At 43.1% G+C, this 17,577-nt stretch overlaps 1 protein-coding gene across 1 annotated transcript in view; it reads right to left on the bottom strand.

Annotated features, from left to right (window-relative positions):
* Window positions 1-113: 113 nt before the first annotated feature.
* Window positions 114-17,577, bottom strand: part of LOC146869866 (protein TANC2-like) — an 869,459-nt gene continuing 851,995 nt past the window's right edge. The window contains 3 exon segments of the mRNA XM_085640656.1: window positions 114-2,037; window positions 4,250-4,350; window positions 9,596-9,742. Coding sequence (XP_085496782.1) covers window positions 114-2,037; window positions 4,250-4,350; window positions 9,596-9,742 — 2,172 coding nt within the window.

The raw sequence follows: 17,577 nt of genomic DNA, 5'->3' as shown, positions 1-17,577 counted from the left end.
TCTTTGGATACCACAAACAATATGAAAAAGCAAATTATGATGACATGGAAATGAGCTGGAAATGCGTGCTGAAAATAGAAAGGGTACTGTCAATCTGTACTTTTGGGTAAGTTTTATACATTAGACTCCACAAATGGCCTCTTTGGTTTGATAGGTGATGTTTGCCCTTGTCGGGAGTCCCTGGAAAGCTGTCGGAAAAGGTTGTCCTGGTATGCCTGTGCAACAGGCAGAGTTCTAGTCACCTTGACATCTGGATAGGAAGCGGTCTGGCTAACACGCTCCAACATTTCTCCACGAGATCCATTTGCTAACATTCCATGAGTGCCATAATAGTCTTCCTCTTGTAAATGACCGTTCTGAGCATTGTTGGTTTTGTTATAAAAGGCAATGTTGCTGATTGATGAGGGTGGGCTGTAGGAGTCTGTCTGAGGCAGGTTTCCAGGAGACGTAGGGCTGATAACTGTATCCACAGATGACACAGCCCAGGTCCGGCTCTGTTGGTGAAAGTGAGGGTACTGCTGAGTCCGTGCTGTTTTATCTATAATTCCCATGAAAGGTGTGGTCCTGGAGCGGGCTGGCTCACTGGGGTAGCCCCCTTGGGGTGGAGAAACTGGAGAAAGCTCATCACATAGGTCATATGCAGGCTTGAGTGGGGTCTCCATTTGCTGAATGGAAGCAGAGGGACGGAATGTCGCAGTCAGGTTGGAGGAAGATGAAATGCTATTGCTGGAAGGAGAGAATCGGAGGCCAACACTTTGGAAAGGAAGTAGTGGCCTAGGAGTAGGTGGGTGAGGCTTTATTTCTTTGGGTGTGATGCTTATGGGTCTTCGAATTAGGTGAGACACATCTGGAGAACCATGCTGGTTCGAAGGAAGGGAAGAGTGATCTAAGTCTAACTTTGAATGGCAGACTGGGTAGTATGAAGCAGATTGACTACGCCCAATCTGGGATGTCTGATTGTACCTCATTCCACCTCGGTATGCCGAGGAGGGCCTTTGTGGAAGATCTTCTTTGATCAAGCCTCCATGTTGACAGATCGCTCCAGCACTTAAACTGGCCTGAACATGCTGCACTGGTCTCCCATCTGCTATTAATCCACCCAATGAAGCCTGGTAGACCAACCTACTTTGACTAACACCCATGTCTCCTGAAGATGACTGATATTTGCTGCTCATAGAATGAGACACTTGGCCATAAGCACCACTAGGAATAACAGCACTGGAATGCACGGCTGAGCTTGGTTGGTTGCTCCTCAAAATTTGTGCCTTGGTGGCTTGAAGTCTGTGCGTTGGCAGCGGGACTGGAGTAGAAAGCTGTGGCATTTGGAAAGACTTTTGTGTTATTTTAGACAAAGGAGATTTAGGCCTGCCAGGGTGCTGTCCAATGCTGGGGTCTGGCTGGTATCGCACAGGAGAACCAGACTGAGGTCTGTATACACTCATGCTTTCTGCTGGAGGGCTGGCTCGATACTGTGGTGCTCTACGAGGCGAGGGTGGTGGGCTTGGGTACTCCATCACCAGGCTACCAACAGGAGGTGGGCTGCAGCGATACGTGGAGCTCTGGTGCGCTGGGGAGGTATGTGGAGGACTAGATCTGTAATGAGAGTTCTGATGTGTTGGACAAAGTGATGGAGAAGTTGGCTGGTACCCTTGTCTTGTTGGAGAACCAACAGTGCTATTTGACCGTAAGTCAAAAACCTGGTGTGAAGCAATAGGTGAGCCAGACATGTAAGCTGAGTCCCGATGTGCAGGAGAAGGGGGTGGGCTCTGAATGACAGGAAGGGCCTGACCTGGCCTTGACTCAATTTGAAGAGCAACGTTCTCATTGTCCTGCTCAAGATACTCCTCTTCATAGATATCCTGAACAGAATCAAGATCTTCATTTTGAGCCTCTGGCTCGGGCTCACCAGGAAGTTCTTGCTGTTGCTGTATCTGTCTGCACTCGTCCTCCACTCTCATAAGTAGCCGTTGGATTTCCCGGTTATTCGGACACAGCGTGATGGCCTCGTTCAGATCCTCCAGGGCTGCTGCAAACTGTCTGCTTGACAAAAATGCAAAATGAGAATGGAAATTAAAACTGTTGTAAAACAAATATAAATATTCAGATATTTGTTTCATATAGTATATATATCTCTAAGAAGCCACAGTGACAATAAGACATTACTGTTTTAGGGGTTACTAGTGTAAAACACAGCTCAAAGATCTACAGAAATATCGAATTAGCAAGGGAATGACTCCCTTCTGGTCTCTTCATTGATCTTAGTTTGCCAAAAAGGGATAATAACCATTTCTTTGTACAACTATTAATCTGTATGGGCCTCTACCATCACTCATCTCGACCTTCATCTGTGAGGCTGAATAAACACCAAATAAAAAAACACAAACTATAATTTACACAATGCAAACCCCATCAAGACCTACACAGTTGTCTCCCCAGCTGTGGGACTGCATGTCGTCGTTGCTGATAAACGAGAACAGCCTGCAATGATTACAGTCTGGTTCCCTTTTAAAGTTCCTGTTCAAAGACATTGAGGGGTCTGTAGTTGTGTAATGCTAATGTTGGAAAGTAGACCACAATCTATGTAGTAATGACGTGAGTGAAGAGCATTTTGGAACCAAAGGGATATGTTAAACATAATATTCTGTTACCTTCAACACAAAGGTTTAATACAACTTACGGATATTATCTGAACAGTCTAATGTGTGACATATATGTTTATAGTAGCACTGAGGTGACCTTTACTTAGAAGTAAAAGAGCTAAGGCCTCTCAACTTCTTCATTTTATTTAGATGACAGCAACACATCCAAACAAATATATGTGGACTGAGGTTTTCGTATTTCAAAAAGCATCAGCAAGGGAAGCCATTGTTAAAATGTATCACCCCAAATTAGAGAACAATTTGTTTGACTAAGACTCCTCTGCTGTCCTGATTAGCTGCAAACCCCTTCTGAAGTCCCAACTAAAACTGTAAAAAATCAAAAGTAAATTGACATAAACAAAAAGTAAAAGTGAAAATGAGCTTGTGCACTGTACGTTTGAATATGCAGCACAAACCTATATTTCAGAAAAATAAAATTGAAGCTGGTGAGTGAAGGATTCCTTTAATCAGAACTGGGGTAAGCCAAGCAGTTGCCTTTTGTTTTGCATATGGTATGCTCCTGTCAAGGGCTTGGAATACTGAATCGCTCAATGGAATTGCGTTTGTGAACTTGCCTTTTCTGTGTGAGTCATTCATTATTTAGAGCTTTAAGATACATGTATTTTCATAATGTTCTGGAATCTACCAGAATGCTTCCTTAACGCTACTAGAGCAAATCCATGTTGAAAAAGTATTCTGCACTTTTAGAAATTTCAGTTGCTTTCTTGGTTAGTGATAAAAGCTTAGTCACATGGTACTGATCTGGAGATAAGTGGGATGTGGGAGAGACCTGTGAATACACAACTCAAGTGAAACAGGACACTTGAGGTGGGAACATCATAATCGCTTAATCAAACTGACTTTTAGCTCACCAGTAGTTACAAAGGCTTTCAATAGCATCAACTTAATCAGACTGATCACCATGAATAAACCAGTCTTATATTCTATGAAGGGGGCAAACCCTTGACTTTTCTTTTGTTCCATTCCTATCATTAAAGTGTCCTGGAAGCTAAAGAGTAACCAATCTGTGTATCAAACGACTTTCAAAATAACAAATTGCACTGTATCTACTTATGAAATACTTTTAACCAGTTCATCATGGCTATCTGTAATAATCTCACCTAGCACGGTGTATAACTGCTTTTGGGACGGATCCATTTGAAAACATTTTATTGTCAAAATAAAGATATCTGCTCTCGGGAACTAATCCCTTAACCAATGGACGTCGTCCTTACTTGCATACCACATAAGTGCTATTGAAAGGAGAGCACAGCTAAACAACATTTGTCTGCAACTTGATTTGCGTCTAAAATGATTTGATACTAACATATACACTATTTGACGTGCAACCTCTGTAACCACGCAGGATCTTACTCCCTCAACTTTGTTCATCAGACTTGTTTATAATCAAAGGCTTTTCTTCCCCGCTCCCAGTGGTCATTACGTATCAATTGTTATAACAGAAGGGATTCCATTAGTGCACTTGCATTGGCTACATATTTTACCAACTCTTATATGAGCTTCCACACCCCTTAAAATACAATTAAAAGTTTCCCAATTCGGTGGTGATTCCAAACATGGCGATCGCTCGCTCGCCTGTCTCTCCTCACCTGCTACTGCGCTTTGCCCTGGCTCTTGCATAATACGCCTCGTAGGATTTTGCTTTCAGCTCCAGTGCTTTAGTGGCAAATTCCTCGGCCATTCCAAAATCCTGCCGTTACAATAATAAACAAACAAAACAAAACAAATATATGTATTTGTATGTAACTTAAGAGTAAAGAGCAAAGTTACAACTACATATTTTGGCATTTTTTTGTTAATAAAAACAAAGTCAAAAAGATTTATTAATTGATTTAAAGGAAAATGAAATAATGGAATGCCTGTTCCAGATTGGTTTATTTATAGTTTGCCATGCGTTGGAGCATCAGTACCAAGTTAGGAAAGATGCAGTCAGTTCCTGACATGAGAACAGGCTTAGGACCAAATGGTAATGCTCGTATAACAATATTCTCAAAGCAGGAATAACCTTCATGTATTTAGCTATTTAAATGGTATGTTCTCAAACACATGGTTCTATAATTGGGAATAAAATCAGAAAATCCCACAGGCTTGCATACAGGGCCTTGTTTCCTAGAGAAGTCCTCAGGACATTGACGTCATGGATTATAATTTAAGGGGTGATGGCAGAATTTAGTCTGTATTTAGGATCATCTCTGTAGGAGGAGAGACATTGTATGGAGCTAGAGAAAGGAAAACCATGATAGAAAACGACTGAAATAATGGACAAACATGTCAATGGTGCCTGAGTGCTGTACACAAGTCAAATATGAGATAGTGTGAAACACTGTCAAAGGAGATTGAATGTGGAACACTTACTAGCCAAATGTGATGGAAGTGTGATCCTTAAGACAAAGTTCAGCAACTTTTGAACACTACTTAAAATAACTTGAATTTAGTAAACAAACCAAAAGAGCCTAAATGTATGACCCAAGATTAATGTAAAGAATGAGTGTCATATACAAATTTTAAAAAAAATCAAATATACTACAGAAACCACAAGAGAATGAATGCACTACTAATCAAAAACAAGCATTGGCATAGCCAATGGATCTCGCGTTTGGGACCTTATAAGTGTTTAGCCATGCAACAGTTAATGTTGTTGCACCAAGGATATTGTGCTGCATAACTAAACACTTATAAGGTCCCAAAGGCGTTGGCTATGCCAATGCTTGTTTTGTTTTTACTTTAAGCCATGTAGCAAAGCAGCTCGTGCTTCCAGGCAGAGGCAGCCAATCTTTTCAATTAATGCATTCAAATTGGATGAGGAGCAGTTGGGTGGATTATAAATTAAAAGATTCCTAGAGCGTCTAGGGAATGACCTGAACTGAAGAGGCTCGCGTGAAGGCCACTGGTTGCTCGAAGTGCTGGATAGAGCCTTCTGAATCCATGTCACATATGGGCAGTATCTTGTAATCTTACGACGGAGATAATTCCTGAATCAGAGTACGCACTTCGAGGCAAAATGGTCATATTTGATAGGATAGACCTATTTGCAATTTAGAACGTGGTCGGTTAATCGTCTGATTATGCAGATGGGAAGGTAACACTGTGAGGGCATATATAGAGGTGCAGTCTTAGCAAAAGACCATTTTGTATTGGGAGCGCTCAGTAACTTTGGGAGGTACCACCACACTTATATTAGCAAGGAGCCGTGTACACCTTAGAAACGCTTGGGTGGCCATTAGAACCGAAGTGGTCGTTCACTCTTATTAGGTGATACGTTTTGATGACTTACCGGAAACATCTCTTCTGTTTCCAGGTACACCATGCGTGCTGTGATGGGAGGTGGGACCACCGCTGTGCCTTCCTTTCCGTGGTAACGTTGCGCAGGCAGCATTCACCTCGCTACTTCAGTGCAGGCAAGCGCAGGGAGCCATGGGAGGTGTAGTCTTCACAGACCATGGAGCAGCTGAATCGCGCCTGAGCAGTACTGGATGTTCCGTGGCGGCTATAGACGGTTTTACTTGGGCTTTATTGTTCTGAGAGGCGGGAGCGGGGACCCAGCAGAACCACCCCCCTTCTTCAGTCCCATCGGACCGAGCTAGTCACCACTGCCCAGCCTGGGCCCAGCACCAACGCCGAATATTGCTCTCCAGGGGTGCGAGGCTGCGGGTAAGGGTATTGGAAGGGGAAAAGTAAATAAGAGAGGGGGCTCTGAGTTGATGTCCGAAAACGAGGGGTGCAAAGCTAATCCTAAAATGCAAGGGATGGGGCGCCGAGCTGTAAAATGGGGGAGTAGACTGACCCCACTAATGGAAAAGGAGAGAGTCTCCCTCGTTCCCCCAAAATGGCAATTGCATTGTAGGTTGGAGGGGTTCGCTGACTTAAAACATGCACCTCACCCCTAATGTATGTTCAGTCCGATTAGAGAGGGGGTCTGATCAGAAGGTACGCAGTTTTCTTCTGATAATCGGTGAACGGGGCCTGGTGGTACGTACGCAAAGAATTTAACTTAAACTCCGATGTTCAAATAGTTTGGCACAACGGCTCAAAAGCATTTTCCATGCAAGAGCTGACTAAATTCCCATGCTTGAAAGAAACCAGAGGCTCGTGCTCCAGGACACTTTTTGCATGAAGAACGAGGCTGCAGGTGAACTGTTTATCTTCCCATACTGGATAAATATTGAGACGGGTGTTTACAAAGCCACCGACAAGATAAGCGGAATCTCAAAAACATATTTAATGAAAATGCCTTAAATGCCTTGAATATAGTGTACCGCGAGTTTCAGCTTGTTCCTGAAAACCCGCTATTTCGAGAGCAAGCCCTGGGCTTGTTTAACAAGCAAAGGGGTCGGGGGTGGCGAGGGCGGCAACTATTAAGAAAGCCCACGAGTGGTGCGCGCGCACGCTTGGGAGAGCGAGCAGCCCATCTGTTTTCAATTATTGCACCCGCGTCTGGGCACGATAATTGAAAACAGATGTGGCCCGTGTGCATAACCGCAATCCATAGGCCGTGGACGGTTACATTGGCTGGGAAAGGCGGGACATGCGCCCACCTTTACCCACTTGCGTGCTGTCTTTTAAGGAAGACGCACGCAAACACCAATAGAAATATTGGTGGAAAAAATGCCTCAAGCACAAGCTTGTGAAAAGTCCTGGTCAGCTGCAAGAGGTCGGTTTCCTATTGCAGCGCATGCGTGCTGCTATAGGCTCGACCTAAAGAGTGGGACATTAATTCCACTAAAAGGAGTGTGATACACAAAGAGTATTAGAGAGTGAGTAGTAGAGAGTAGTAGAGAGTGAGTAGTAGAGAGTGAGTAGTAGAGAGAGAGTAGAAGAGAGTAGTAGAGATTAACTTGTTGTTGCCCCTATGCATTAAAGTCTGCACTATCACATTAACCAAACTTGCACCACCATTCTATTTTTATTCTTCTTGGCATAATACTCCTGATGGAGACAACCAATGAGGTCTATACTGGAACATATTTTATATGATCACAACCGATTTCTTCTTGTATCTCACGCACTGTCTTGCTTGCTGTCTGTCTAATCACAATGAGTTATACTTAAATGTCATCAGCGAGATAAATGTAACTGAGGCGCTAACTGAGGCTCTCTTATCTAGTCCACCAGAAAAGAGGTCTACATAGACACATACAATTAACAAGGTTTAAATTAAGAGTGTGGAGCTAGATTACAGGTTAATGAAAAATCCAAAAGAGAACAAATTATTCCATTAAGATACAGGGAATGGTATTACCAGAAAAGTGTGTGTGTGTTTGAGCATGGCAAGTGGATTAGTGTGGAAAAGAGTAAGGAATGGAAGGAAGAGAAGTGAGAATGAAATACTAAAGGGGATAGTAGAAGAATTTAGTATTACAGACTGCTTAACTAATAGAATGGAAAAAGTCAACAGAAAAACTAAATTTTTAATAAGAGGCTGAGAAAATAAATGCCCATCTGCAAAGCCATTTTCACCTGTTACTGTTCTGCTGGATATGATGAGCACTAAATCAGCCTTCTGACTTTTGAAGCAGGATACACAATGACTATTAACATCTAGCTGATTGACAATAGTTGTTGAAATATTTTGTTTGGATTTGGTTTGATGTGCATTTTTCTTTTTTCAAGCCGGAGACTGGCCAGTCCATAGGTTTATTGTCTTCAATAACGGTGGGGCTCTACAAATTGTATTTATCATAGATAGGAATAAGGACAGGACTTTTTAATACAAAGGTGACATACCATTCTAAAAAAATCAAATTCGTCATTTTCTAACGCTAATATTTTGTCTTTTGGTAGACAGACTAATCAAAAAGTCTTCTCACCCTTGTTATTCTTAACTTTTTTGAATTTTTTATTTTATGTGGGCTGCCCACAATGCTCACAATTTTGCGAACTACCTATAGTCGCTGAAAATAGCAATAGCATCAGTGAAGTACAGTGTGCGATATGCTGAACGTCTGCAGCAGGAATTTCCTTTATATTTCTCTAACAAGAGTAAACTCTTTGTTTCGCATGGCTGCTGCTGTAACTGATCTGTGCATTGCACTTTCGATCCGCGTTCCATGCCATTAACTGTTCCAGGGTGACAGAGAAGAGAAGTGGATGCTAGGACAGCATGCAGAGACAGTTAGCTAGATTTTTTTCCCTAAAGAATGTGTGAGAAGATCTCACATATTCATAATCGGTCCCCCGTGCCCCTATAAACATATATTGAATTGAAAAGAAGGCTCCTTAAGTGTGTAAAACTCGTTTCAAACTGAAAAACAGATTGCGCAAGGTTAATGTCTTCACCAGCAAGCTAACAGTGTCATCATTAGCTGGTGAGAAAAAACGCTAAAATCAGGAATATTTGTTTTACATGGTTACAGTTTTAATGACTCTTGAAGAGAATTCTCCCATTAAGACCTCCTTGGTCTCATCTATTAGTGTAAACACTTTTCTGTTAGTGTCCTGTGGAGGGAAATTTATCTAGAAAAAAGGAACAGAGACAGTAGATAGAACTAGAAGAGAAGATATAGAATACCATATAAAGATAGAAAAATGGTGTGTCTGATTTTATTGATAGAGCACAATAATATGTTTCGGTCAGCTCTTCTGTTCTGATGCCTGGCCGTATCCACCCAGGAAACACTGTATTCAAATATAGAAACTGCCGACACTTCGCTTAACAGATAAATCAACATTTCTCTTTATTTTTGATAGGTGTTTAGCCTGCATCTCTCAAAGCATATGGAAAGAGAATTCAATGAGTCTAGTGGGTAAATGTTGTAGAACCCTCAATTATGTAACTCATTTGTGGTGTTAGGACACCAGACCTCTATCCTCCATAACTGTGGTTCACTGATCATAGGTTCTTTAAAGTGGTGATAAGTAAATGTTGACAGCCCAAGCACAGCATAGAGAGTATTATTATCCCAATCCTTCCCCAGTAAAAACGGCAAGACACTTACATTCATTTTCCTCCGACACCGTGAGAGATTGAGGAGAAGAGACACCTTCAGCTCTCGGAAAGTTTTCAAGTCTTCCCCAAAGCCCTCTCGGGGAAACTTCTTTAGAGCATACTGGTAACGCTGTGCTGCTTCTTTCACCTTCCCTTTCTGAGGTCGCACGAGGAATGAGAGAGACAAATCAACATTATGACACACAGGCTTTGGATGCTTTGCAGCAGTGTCTCATTAGCAACAAGTCAGGATGAAATTTAACAGGTTCTATAACATTAACATGTTTACATCCAATTGAGAATGGAAATTCTATAGCCCTCAGCTATATGGTGGCTTTTTCCATATCTATGTTGAAGTGTTTTAAGTTAGTTGAAACCATTATGAGTCATTATGAATTTGTCTGATGTACAAGGTGTCTAATGTAAAAATGGCAATAAAAATAAGTAAAAAAATTTTAAAAAAAATTAGTCATTATGAATTTGTCACTAAACCCCGACCCAACCAATCCAACAGACCAGAATACAGTACTGGGGCGACCAAAAACACAGCTTTTAACTACTTCAAGTAATTATTTTTCTTTTACTCTGGTCAATGACTTTTACCTTAAGATATTGATTTCTAGAAAAACAGAGGGCAGGGATTTCACCCATTCACTGTTTCAAGCAAAAAGTACAAACATAACTTTTTTGCTGGGCACTAAATAATACAAATACAATGTTACAAATCCGATGCTGTCAGTTAAAACTGGTAAACTACCAAAAAGACTTCTAGAATAAGTGCAATTTATTGGGTGTGTTTTTAGAGTAAGAGGCTGTTGGTCTCTAGCCTGGCACTTCCTTTTTATAGTATCATGAGCGTTTGCCCATTTCCATGTACCCAAGTAAGACTAAAGTATAATTACTACTTAGCAATGGTTTCTGAAAGTAAGACTTTCAATCATCACTCGAAGTTTAATAACATGGATTCAAATGCACTTCAATGAACAAGTGGAAAAAAAGGTTATTAGGAACATAGTGGTACATGCCATATTGTGCTGTGTTACAAAGAGTCATAAAAACAAAGGATTTTATTTATGTCTGTATACATTTAAACTCACATAGGACTAAGCTTCTACAAAGCAATGGAGCACTGTGCATAGAGGGGTACGGAATGATCTAAACCACATAACAAAGGGATGTGGAGGGCTGGAAGCAGGGGCACAGGAGGTATCTTAGTAGCTCAGCCAGTGGACAGAGAGTTGGCAGTTTCGTTATTGCTGGTGTACGAGCTGCTTTTAAATGCAAAAAAACCTACCTGGAAGCCAGAGAAAAGAGATGAAATGGTTCACTTTAATACTGAGGGATAAAAAGTAGATTTCCCGTATATAAAGAGTATCGGACCTATATTATGTTAGCATGATGCATCTATACGTACACTCCCTGTTTGATATATATGCTTTTGCTTGGAGGAAACTCGTTTATTTCCTCCCTGTATATCTAATGCTATAAGAGTAGGCCGAGAACCATACAGACGCCATCTTCTGATCATATGCTCGGGCACGGGCCGTGATCACGTGCAGTTGTCAGGCCCCAGTTCATTTGAGTTACTGGTAGCAGCTGAAGGTAGGCTGTTTACTCGACTGTTCTAAGACTCAAGGTCGCATCTGGCTTTGGGGGTGATAAGCACATTCCTGGAGGCGCCGTGTCTACACTCCCAGGCACCAAGACGAAAGGGAGTCACCCCTCCTGACCTCATCAGTAATAGATAGTCAAGCCTTTGTACTGGTCTGATGTGTACCATATATGGTCCTTCCTTGGAGCTCGAGGGCCAACTGGGGTTTTTCCTTTTTACAGTGATTATATGTGTTGAACCGAAAAGTATATAACCTCATGTTTGAATACGAGCCAACAGTCTTCTCGGCGCACCTGATGGGTGAGGTTCGGAGAGGCTCCTCTATAGAGTATTTTGTTTAATAAATGATTGAACCTTTTTCACTGCCAACTGACTGATTATTTGGTAATGGTGTTGGGACTATTGGTAGGTATAGTCCTTTAGTTCGATTTTTTGTGGTACATCAGTTGGCGACTCTAGTGGGACTCCGCGACTGGGTCGTCCTCCCCGTAAACGGGTGGTAAGGACAAGGGGTAATTCTGGTCGAGCGGGTGGATGGAAAAAGGATCCTTTTGATATTTAGCCATTTTTGGCATGAACTTACTCCGCTCTCACGATCAGAGTGTCCTCAGCTGCTAGTGACCCTTCACCGGAGTCCTACTGGCGTAATCCAGGAGCAGACCGTGTTGGTCCTCAAGAGTTGGCAGTGGAGAACACGCAATTGCCCCTGTGTGCACCAGGTGAGTGGAATTGTTTTAATGTTCTTGGCATGCACTGTTGAGCAGTGCTTTTGAAGCAGTTAACTGTGTAAGTATTTGGTGGTCAGTGTACCACGGAGAATCTTCGGGGGTCTGACGGGGCAGCATGATGGTGGCTGCACGTGTAGATGATCCACGGACCTTTTTGTGAACAATAGAGACGCCGATCGGACGCCCGGTGTGGTACGTGTGGTGCGCGCCCGGCCGGACTGCTCTCGGAAAAGCCTGTGGCTGTACCTGGGTAGCCTTGGGAACACATCTGAAGCGGTGCTAATGAAGCGGGCTTAGTCAGAATAGTCGCAAGAGTGAACCAGGAAGGCTGCAGGATGGTCTGTAGGTCGGTCTGTGGTTATACCTGTCTGTCGGTCTCTTGGTAGTCTTTGGACTGCTTGATTTTGGTATCTGTCGGACTTGGGATCTGAATTTGATTGATTCTCCACGAACAGGAGTCGACGGGCTCTGTTCTTTGTGTGAAGAGACGTCCTTTTTATTGAATATTTTTGTATGGATATATGTATTATTGTTTTGTGTATGTTTGAATGAGCATGAGGTTGTATGTTTTGCGAATGTTTGAACATGGCCATGTTTGGAAGTTTATTTTTATGATTGAATGAGGAACGCGTGACAATAACTATGCCGTGTTTTAGCAAATTGAGTTGTTTTGGATGTTGTTGCCGCCCTAATGATATGCGTTTGGCTGAAAGTCAACCTGCCCCGCCTGAGGACAGCCCAAGTTATGATATGTATGTAAAACATGGTATTACACCTCTCTTGTTTAATACACTATGGCATAAATATACTAAAGATAACGTGGAATTACAATGGCCCTTAACCCGGTCTTTTGATGAGAAAAAGATAAATTGGTTGCAAGATCGATTATTTTCTAAACGTAGTCGACAGGCAATGTTTGACTCCTTAAGCCTGTGGCCGAAGGAAGCAAAGCGTAGACGTATGCGGGAGGAGAAAGTATGTAGGATGAAAGGAAATCAGACGATTACGCAGAAAGCTATAGCTTATGATAAAGCACAAACTGAACAGGGGATTGATTGTACGGACAGCCAATTTAGATTGCAAGTGGATAAGACCTATGTGGCTAGGACTGAAGCGGAAGATGAGATAGAGGATTTATTGGACACTCGTCCACCTCCACCTTATGCTCCACAGCGTATATATCCCGTTGTTCCCCCGACTCTAGTACAGGCCACTTCAGCTACCGCCCCTGTTGTTTCCTCATCCCTTGCCTCTCCAGGAACGTCCTCTGTTTTGTCTCCCTCAGGGTCTGAGACGGCTCCTTTATGGCCTGTTACCCTGCGGCCTTCCGTTATGTCCACAGCTGTTTTGTCTCCCCCCACCTTTGTGTGGGCTTCCCTTTCTGCGAGCAGGACCCCATCTCCAGTTGTTTCGACTCCATTTCGTGCTCCAGGGGATTTCGACGCACGGAAGTTATTTACCCGTTCGGCTGTAGGACAGAGTAAGAAACAGATGATTGAGGATCAGTCATCCCATTGGATGCGACAGCCTATTTACACTATAACTAATATATGGAGCATGCTTCGAGACTATGAGCCTGTTATGCAGCAACATGCCGTGAAACACATGGCTGCACGTATTATTATGCTCTGGGAACAGTGTTTTCCAGGAGGGATGGCCCCCCAAGTGATGTATGACATCCGGGACAGGGCTCATAAGTCCGAACTTAGCCCAGATGAAGTGTATAGAAATGTGGAGGTTTTATTAAATTATCGAGAAAGGATGCATCAAAAGTGTCGCTCGTGGGACACTCAGCATCCTATGCGAGAAGTTCATCCTATCTTTCATCCTGAAATACCGGAACTAAAAGATGACCACGGTGTGGTGACTAGACCTTGCGTAGAGGCTCGAGTGCAGGAGCAATGGGTTTACACCCCCTGGAAGAGGAGTGAAGTCCTCTCGCTAAAATCACAATTACCTGACCCCCGTAAGAATCCCACGGCTTATTATAAAGAACTCACAGAAGCGGCCTCTTCGGCCGTTATGACTTTAGCTGACTTAGAGCCATTTTTCGCATTATTAGTTCCTGTTGACGTATGGCGTCAGGTGCATGACCAGGACCATGCTCAAGAATTAGGCGGAACATGAGAACAGATAAAAGAATGGGACAAAGATCGTAAGCCCGGAAATAAGCCGAATATTGAATTATTGGCATTACCTGGCCGTATTATCACTTACATGCATTCCTTAATTCCACCTCGTAAGGTGGATTGGGACAAATTGACTGCATGTAAACGGAAGAAAGATGAAAGTGTTTCGGATTTTTTCACGAGATTTGAGGGCGTATTCATTGATTTTAGTGGACAGGATTTATCGTTGGAAGGCGGTATACGATTATTTGTTAATGGTTTTGTGACCAATTTGTTACCAGAAGTCTCTGCACGGTTACAAGCCGCTGAAAGTACCTGGACCACTTCCACGCCCTAGGTAATATTGAGTATGGCCCAGTATTACGAACACAGAGAAAATGAGAGTAAGGATAAGACTGAAAAGAAAACGAGGGATCTTAAAACACGGGTGTTGATGCAACAAGTTGTTCAAGGACGAGGCAGAGAGAGAGGCGGAAGAGGGTTTGTTCCGAGGGGGGCGGGAACTGGAAGAGGCAGAGGGCCGGCTGTTGTTTTGGGAATAAATCAGTGTGCTTATTGTAAGGAGGAAGGGCATTGGCGATCTCAGTGCCTGTTGTTGACAAACCAGAACGGGGCTATGAGAGGTAGAGGAAGAGGTCGGGGAAGTGTGGATCACAGAGACATGCGACGAGAAGAGGCGACGCAAGTTGGACAAGAAAATAATTATTTTGATAATCCAAGAGGTAGGCAGTTTTATAATGAGGAATGTGCAATAGATGCGATCGAAGGGTATGCCTATACATAGAATAGCCATGGGCAGAGCGAGGGCCAGTTGTCAGTACCCGTTGATCAGCAAAGACCTTATGTAGAGGCGCATTTGATAGGGACATCTGAAATGTTTTTAGTTGATACGGGTGCAATGAATAGTTCTATTTCTCATTCCCTGGTCCCAGGGGCTGCTATGTCCGGGCACAATAATGTTTCGGTAGGATTCTCGGGAATTCCGGTGGTGAGCCCCATCTCCAAACCTATTCCTTTTACAATTGGCCCTGTTACGATAGACTCCCCGTTTCTTTTGACTTTCCCATTGTGACGAAAATTTATTGGGCTTGGATTTGTTGAAGAAATGACATGCTAAGATTCATTGTTCACCTGATGGTGTTTACTTGACTATTAATTCCCTTGGGAAACATACTTTGCAGTGCTTCACTAAAAATGAACCCCTCCCTCTTGAGTTTGCCGCTATTCCAGCAACATTGTGGGCCACTGGTGACACAGATGTAGGATTATTAAAGATTCCACCCGTTTCTATTACTTTGAAGCAAAATGCTCGGCTTCCTCGTATACCTCAGTACAAAATTTCTCCGGCTGGCGAGAAGGCTTTGCTCTCCATCATACAAGATTTGGTAAAAAGGGGTGTGGTGGAAGAGACAGCTGCTAATGTGTGCAACAGCCCCATTTTGCCTATCTTAAAAAAGGCCCCTGTTAGAAGTGATCTAGACTATGCTGATACCGATCGTTTTGTGATTGATTTGCGCAAAATTAATAAAATAGTGGTGCCCTAATACCCTGTGGTTTCAGACATCACTACTATTCTCACTATGATTCCTCCTACTGCTAAATATTTCTCTGTGATTGATTTTAAAAATGCTTTCTTTAGCATTCCGATACATCCTGATAGCCGCCATATTTTTGGCTTCTCATTATCTGGTCGCAGTTTCCGGTTCTGTCGTGCTCCCCAGGGGTACACAGAGAGTCCTAGTATTTATAGTCAAGTTTTGAAAACATTGTTGGATGATTTGGTCTTGCCCCCTGGTAATGTGCTTTTGCAATACGTAGATGATTTGTTAGTGGCCTCTGATACCGAGGAAGGTTGTAAGAAGGCCACTGTACAATTATTGTCTCATTTGGCTGCTAATGGCAATAAAGTATCCCTTTCTAAATTTCAATATTGTCGACAGGAGGGGAGGAGACTAACCCCTGAGTGTGTGACTACCATTTTTAATATGTCTGTACCTCGTACTCAGCGTGATGTTCGTGCATTTCTCGGCATAACTTCTTACTGTCGCCAATGGATCCCTAATTTTTCCCTTCTTACTAAACCTCTTCTGTACTTAACCACTAAAGATGTGCATGAACCGTTACCCTGGACTGATGCTTGTCAAGATGCTTTTGACTCTTTGAAATCTGCGCTTTGTTCTGCACCTGTTCTTGGTACTCCTGACTACCGCAAACCTTTTGTGCTTTACGTACACAAGGTGGACGGTTGCTCGCTTTCAGTATTAACACAAGGATTTGGTGGTATGCAGAGACCTTGTGCCTATTTCTCGGCGGTGTTGGATAACGTTGCCAGAGCACTCCCTAGCTGTTTAAGAGCTACTGCTGCGGTTGTAGTGGCTATTCGACAGTCGGAAGGGCTCGTTCTGAACACTCACAGTGATGGTACCGCACGCTGTGGATACATTATTGAACAAAACGAAGACCCAGCACCTTACGAGTGCGCGTCTTACCGAATACGAATTGACCTTATTTGCTCCACACATTACGATTAAACGATGTGCCACTCTGAGCCCTGCTACATTACTACCCCTCCCTTCGAATGAAAAGAACAATGATGTTCATGATTGTATATTTCGGACTGAGCAAGAAACGAAGGGACGGGTAGACCTGACTGACACTCCTCTATCTGACCCTCAAGGGGAGTTGTATGTCGATGGCTCTTGTTTCAAGTTACCAGATGGCACGACAACTGCTGCATATGCGATAACTACTCTTCACACTATAGTTGAGGCTTCTCGAGTACCCTATCAGTCAGCACAGGCGGCTGAATTTGTGGCATTGTTTCGGGCCTGTGAGTTAAGTAAAGGACTGAGAGCAAATATTTACACCGACAGCCAGTACGCCTTTGGCGTGGCTCATAGTTTTGGCCGAGTTTGGGCAGAAAGAGGTTTTCTTACTTCTCATGGTCAGCGAATACAGCATGGCCCCTTGATTTTGCGATTACTAACAGCATTGACGTTACCAGAAATAGTGGCTGTAGTCAAATGTAGTGCACACAAGGCAGTGATTGATGCAGTAGGGGAGGGTAATGCTTTTGCCGATCAAGTAGCTAAGGAAACTGCAAAATCCAAATTGACCTCAATGTTTGTGACTAGCTCTGCTAGGTGGGTGGCTGAAACAGAGATGTTTGATAATACCAAGGAGAGTGTCCGAGAAATACAGAAAGAAGCTACCCCTATTGAACTGGCTCACTGGAAAGAGCGAATTGGGAGATTAGATGCAGATGGTTGTTGGATTGATCTGACAGAGAAGCAGCGGTGGCTGTTGCCTAATGCATTAGTGAATGCGGTAGTGACAATGGCACATGGTTCAGCTCATATTGGAGTGAAAGGAATTTGTGCATTATTAGATCCTGTATGGTACAATCCCAATATTTCTAGGACCGCTGCTCATTTGGTACAATATTGCATGGTTTGCTTACGACATGATCCAGGGGGCAGGGAGCCTGTTCTGAGTGGAAACTTTGCACCACCATCTTTGCCTT

This window comes from Triturus cristatus, chromosome 1_1 (genome assembly GCF_964204655.1).
Source record: "Triturus cristatus chromosome 1_1, aTriCri1.1, whole genome shotgun sequence".
In the NCBI taxonomy this organism is placed as follows: Eukaryota; Metazoa; Chordata; class Amphibia; order Caudata; family Salamandridae; genus Triturus; species Triturus cristatus.
This window is presented reverse-complemented; position numbering and strand designations above follow the sequence as displayed.